Source organism: Fukomys damarensis, unplaced genomic scaffold (assembly GCF_012274545.1).
Source record: "Fukomys damarensis isolate Sample0158 unplaced genomic scaffold, DMR_v1.0_HiC HiC_scaffold_4, whole genome shotgun sequence".
NCBI classification, from domain to species: domain Eukaryota; kingdom Metazoa; phylum Chordata; class Mammalia; order Rodentia; family Bathyergidae; genus Fukomys; species Fukomys damarensis.
Window position 1 is genome coordinate 38,059,537 of NW_022900916.1, and position 6,185 is coordinate 38,065,721.

General features: G+C 35.9%; 1 protein-coding gene and 1 pseudogene across 6 annotated transcripts in view; one reads left to right on the plus strand and one right to left on the minus strand.

Moving 5' to 3' along the window:
• Window positions 1-6,185, plus strand: part of Tnpo3 (transportin 3) — a 92,641-nt gene that overhangs the window by 23,398 nt on the left and 63,058 nt on the right. For 5 of the 6 annotated variants that reach the window (XM_010633467.3, XM_010633466.3, XM_010633468.3 and 2 more), the window contains 2 exons: window positions 2,045-2,245; window positions 4,022-4,095. In XM_010633467.3, the coding sequence (XP_010631769.1) occupies window positions 2,045-2,245; window positions 4,022-4,095 (275 nt within the window). Of the gene's footprint in view, window positions 1-1,544; window positions 1,610-2,044; window positions 2,246-4,021; window positions 4,096-6,185 lie in introns of those variants that run through there. The other variant, XM_033757832.1, reaches the window with a different exon arrangement.
• LOC117284201 lies at window positions 4,341-4,478 on the minus strand (annotated as a pseudogene).

Sequence of the window (6,185 nt, forward strand, 5' to 3'; positions counted from 1 at the left end):
CATGATAGTTTTTCAGTGCATAATTTTATTTTTTTTACCCCCCAAATTTTAGGAATGTTGTCTTGAATTGTGGTTTTCAATAATTTTCTTTTAAAAATTTTATTTAGGGACTTTTGTTTATATATTAGATTTAGATCTATTTTGCCTATTTTCAAGATTTGTCACTGTCTTGATCTGTTTTCTGTTACTGTAATGAAGATAATCTAAGGCTGACTACTTTATAAGGAAAAAGAGTCTATTTACTTCACACCCCTGATGGTTCAAGGGCACAGTGCTTGCACTCACTGGAGCTGGGCCCTATTAGAGACCTCATGGGAGACTGTATGTGAGAGGGAGAGAGCACATGGTGAGATAGGCAGTCAGAGAGGTGCAGAGCTTGTAACAACCTCTCATTAGGCTCCCCATTTCCTGAGTCTGGCCAGCCCTTTTTATTCCCATCTTGTGCTGGTATTGAACCCATGGCCTCAGTCATGCTAGGCAAAGACTCAGCCATTGAGCTAAACCGTTTTCCATTGCCATTCAAGCCTCCAACACATGAATCCTTGGGAAATAGACCACATCCAAACCATAGTGGTCACTTGCACTTGAATCTTACAATATTTTTAAACATTTTTATTTATTAAAAGCACCTTTTCGCTTTTTCTTAATATATTATTAGATATATTATCAGATATGTTTAGTCATACCTATATCATTTTCTCAGGGTCTTGTATGAGGTTTTTTTTTTTTTTGTTTGTTTGTTTGTTTGTTTTTTGGTACTGGGAATCGAACTTGGGTCCTTGTGCTTGTGAGGCAGGCACTGGAACGACTGAGCTAAATCCCCGGCTTCTAAGTGTCTTTTAGCTCATTTGAAAATAGTAGGCTATAAGGCAGGAGGATTGCCATGAGTTCAAGGCCAATGCAAGGCCAGCCTGAACTACATTGTGAGACCCTGTCTCAAAACAACGATAACAAACAAAAAAATAGGTTAGTTTTTCAATTTATTTTTCTGATTACTTGCTTATTTTTTATGAACTTAGTTTTTCTGAACTTTTATTGTGCTTTTTGCTTTAAAAAATTTATTTTTGAAATGGAGTTTTGCTGTGTAGTTCAGGCTGACCTTGAATTATGTAGCCCAGGCTGGCCTTGAACCTTTGGGCAGTCCTCCCGCCTCAGCCTCCCAAGTGCTGGGATTACAGGTATGCATTTTGTGAACTTTTAGAAGCCTGGGTTAATGTAGTATATCCAACTTCATAGGTCTTTTGTGGTTATTTTCAGGTAGTAGTTACAAATACAGTGGTTTGCTTTCTGAGACTTCCTAGCTTTGTTATCTTCTTTTTTTCCTTCATCTCTGTTATACTTGCATAATTTTGATACTGTTCAAACTATACTTTGTATAGTTTTGTTTCTGTTCATTAGTGGCAGTCTCTCAGTTTGGGGTATTTCCCAGACTCTAGTTCAAGGTTTTTTAGAAGCTAAATTTTTCAGTCCCCTTCATACTTTACAGTACACAGGACCTGCTGTTGGATTTGGTGGAACCTTACGTTTTCACCTTCAGTCCTCACATTGGCTTCTTGTGCTCTACATTGAATCGCCTGTTGTCTTTTTGTTCGGAAGCCACAAGGGTCTGGTTGGTTCTCGCCCACGTACATTTTGGGGTTATTGGAAATATCCTTGGAGATAAGTGGATATGACTTAGTTTTGTTGTAAATGTCCATTAGTGTTTTGGTTTTGCCAATTGCTCTGTGTGTTTCTGAGGGTATTTGTAGATTCTAAAACTTCATAGATCTTTTTGCTATTAAAAAGATCACTTTGCACAAAATAAAGATATTTTGATGGCATATTAAATCATAGATGTGCTTGGGTTACTGGTTTATGATAATAGCCAAAAATTTTGTGGCTCAAAAAAATATATCTAAAGGAAGACATTGGTATTATTAGTGATACATCAATTCGTTTGTTGAGTATTTCTGTATAAATTTATATATATATTGAAGTTATATGGCATTTAAATTATTTAGAAAAATAATCTTTTTAAAGATATCTTTGTCTAATTTTCTTTTAGGTTCATGCATGGGAAATTTCTGACCAATTGTTACAGATCCGGCAGGATGTGGAATCATGCTATTTTGCTGCACAAACCATGAAGATGAAGATTCAGACCTCATTTTATGAGCTCCCTACAGACTCTCATGTCTCTTTAAGGGACTCATTGCTAACCCATATACAGAACTTGAAAGATTTGTCACCTGTCATTGTAACACAGGTAAATCCTATGCTTCTCATAGAAATTTATAAAAAGTCATTTGGATTTATCTAATTTGTTTTGATTAGTGTTGCTAGGCCATGTAAATACTGTTAACTTTATAGAGAATTTGCTATAAGTGCATAAAAAGTGACAATTTTCATCTTTTACATTAATCTTTGAGTTCATTAGGTTTTAAACTAATTTAAGTACTAGAAGTTGGAAAGTCGATTGTGTATGTGCCCCCTGCTGTTAAAAGTGGAGATGACAAAAAAAATTCTGTGCTATGGCTGGGTTGGAGGGTTTTTTTTTGTTTTTTGGCACCAGGGATAGAACTTGGGTCCTTGTGCTTGCAAGGCAGGTAGCGGAACCACTGAGCTAAATCCCGGCCCTGGAGGTTTTTGTTTTGTTTTTCCCCTGGTGTCAGGGATTGAACTCAGGTCTTTGAGCTTGCCAGACAGGTGCAGTGCCACTGCTATATCCCCAGCCCTTAGAGTTGTCTTTTAAAAAAATTATTTTTTAGCTAATAAAATCTTTCCTGGGCCAATAATTTAAATTTTTTTCTGATTGGCTAATAAAAGTTACATGAATAAAACTGAACCAGGAATCTGGCTTTTTACAGAAAACAGAAATCACCATAGTTCTTCTCTTTTTTTTAATCGACTTTATTGGTACAATCTCGGTATACAGTACAGTTACATTCATCATTGGGATTCTGTACCTTTACATAATATATCTTGATTCTCATTTTTTTCCCCTTGTCTCTGCCCTCCCTTCACCCCCTCCTCCCCTCCCCATTTACAAACACTTTATTTCCATTTTTTCAGTTTCTCATATTTTTTTGGCTTTTCCTATTTAGATGGGGAAATATATTAGAAAAGAATAGTGGTTGGGTGTGATGGTGCATGCTTGTAGTTTCAGCACTTGGGAGGATGAGGCAGGAGAATCACCAAGAGTTCAAGGCCAGCTTGGACTACACAGTGAGTTAAAGGCCAGCCTGAGTTACATAGTAAGACCCTGTCTCAAAAAAAAAAGAAAGAAGAAAAAGAAAATTGGAAGCTTTGGTGAATACATACTCCCATGTATTCTCTGCCTGGCACAGAATTGTCCTTGAGGAGGCTTTTGTATAAGGCTTCAAGATGAGAAATGGAAAGAGCAAGGAAATGACAGTGCATCACTTGAGGACTGAGACAAAGGTTTCATTTTGTCACTAGCTTTGGCCTTTTGGCAAAGTAATATTTATTTGTCCATGAAGTACTATAGTATTGCCAGATAAAAGTAAGTATGGTTATAGTCTTTTTTGATTTGTTTTCTTTAAGTACTGCGGATTGACCCCAGGGTTCATGCTAAGCAAGTACTCTGCCACTGATCTATATCCACAGCTCTTTTTATTTTATTTTGAGACAGGATCTGGCTGAGTTGCTCAGGCTGGCCTCAAACTCTTGCTCCTGTTGCCTGAGCCTCTGGAGTAGCAGGTGTACAGGGATACACTACCACAGCTGGGTATACTAATAAATTCTAAGAAAGATCTGTACTGTAGATTTTCTGACCTCCTTTGTTACTGTTTTAAATTTTTTTAAAAGGTTAATATTTAAATCCCAGGAATCTGTAACTATTCTTAACGCACTTGCATGAGATGTATGTATACAGTATATAGTTCTGAGGATAAAAGGAAGGTGATATCCATCTTGCTATACTGTTTTGGAGAAATTTAGTCTCTTTGCTTTCTAGTTAACATTGACAGCAACCCTGTTCTGTTCATCCTTCATATTTATTTATTTGATTTCTCTTATTCAGCTGGCTTTAGCAATAGCAGACCTTGCCCTGCAAATGCCTTCCTGGAAGGGATGTGTACAGACGTTGGTGGAAAAGTAAGTAATTTGTATTGACAGTATACTAACATTTAGAATTAAAAATAAGCTACATGGAGAAATTTGTTAACAGTAGCTAGGCACTGACTGTTTCCGCAACTGTTGTCAATATATTATATATTATTAACCTTTGATAAATTAAAGAAAATTTAAATACTACAGAAATTATCATGTGGGCTATAAAAGACCCTGAATTCACCATCCCCTGACTTGAGTTAACTGCTGCAAAATCTTTTCAGTGGCTTATAGATTATTCTCACTAACTGATACAGCAACAATTTAGTAAAAATATTATCATAGTATTTAAGGTTTAAGATACTATTATAGTATTTAAGATTTGGTCTTTACTACACTTGATCTTAGCCAAAAGGCCGAGAAGCGATAAGATTTGGTCTTTACTAATTGAGGTTTGTTTTGTGTTTGTCACAGGGGCCATCTTCCTTTTAGATACATGAAACCTACTACTTTGAGTAAAATATTTATTTCCTCATGGGTCCAGTCTAAGAAAACTTTTTCCTGGGCCAGGGATTTAGCTCACTGCCTGCCTCACAAGTGCAAGGACCCAAGGTTGATCCCCGGTACCAAAAAAAAAAAAAAAAATCTTCATCCAAAAAAACTTTTCCCTTAAAATAATAAAATGTTCATATAAAGACTTTCCTGGCATTCTCTATTTGGCAGTAAAAAAGGATATCTGTCTCTTTATCTCAAATTTAGGATCTCCCATCTTGCTAGGCGAGCATTCTGCCCTGAGCTATATCCCCAGCTTCAAGTAACCTTGATATTTGTTTGTATTTAGTTGGGAAATTAGTTTTGAACAAAGTGAATATCTTTTTTTAATTTTTACTGCCAAATAGAGTATACCCTATAAAAGCCCTTACATGGATAGTTCATTATTTTATTTATTTATTTTTTTGTACTGGGGATCGAATTCAGGTCTGTTGCGCTTGCAAGGCAGGCAGTGGCACCACTAAGCTAAATCCCTGGCCTCTAGTTCATTATTTTAAAGGAAAAAAAGTGTTTTGTTTTGCTTTTGCATTACTGGGGATTGGGTCTAGGACCTTTGTATTCTCCATTCTTTTTTATTTTTAATTTTGAGTCAGGTTCTTGGTAAATCATTAAGTTGCCCAGGCTGGGTTCAAATTTGCAGTCCTCCTGCCTCAGCATCCCAGAGTGCTGGAATTATAGGAGTGTGTCACCATGTTCAATGTAAGAAAATTTTATAAAGAAAATTAATGTATGTTGCTTGCAAAATTCAAACAATATAGAAACTTTCAAAATATAAACACCATCCACTTTCCCAACTTCTCTATTTTAATGATAACATTGTTAGTGATTGGCTATATAGCTCTCTAGAGTTTAAGCATTTTAAGTAAATGAGTACATATATACCTTAACATACATATATATACCTGTGTAAGTGTCAGCCATACTGAATATATTTCATATGCTTTTTTTTACTTAAAATATCATAGCCATCTATTCATTATGACATGTAGACATCATTTCATTGTTTTTTTTTTTGTTGTTGTTTTTTGAGACAGAGTCTCACTATGTAATTGAGACTGACCTGGAACTCACTATGTAGCCCAGGCTGGTCTCGAACTCACAGGATCCTCCTGCCTCAGCCTTCTGAGAGTTGGCATGTGCCACCACACCTAGCTGACATCATTTCATTGTTAATGGCTGTGTGTATCATTACATGAATGTCTGAAACCTTTTTTTTCCTACTTAGGACACATTTTCTTTTTGTAAATATATTGGAGTATGCATCTTTACGTACTTTAACTTTGCCTATATTTATGAAGTTTTTGTTTGTTGGTTTGGTTTGTTTTTTTGAGACAGGATCTTGCTATATAGCCCAGGCTGGCTCAAACTTATGGCAGTGCTCCTGCCTCAGCCTCTCCATTGCTGGATCCCAGATATATGCTGCCACAGCTGGCAGTATATGAATTTTTTATGAAAGATAAATTGCCAAAAATAGAAATATTGGTCAAAAATTATACAACTGGAAACTGGTTGGTGCATCTTTCTAAAAGATTATATTTCTATATAAAATATTATATCTTTTCTCTTTTTCTTAACAATAGTAG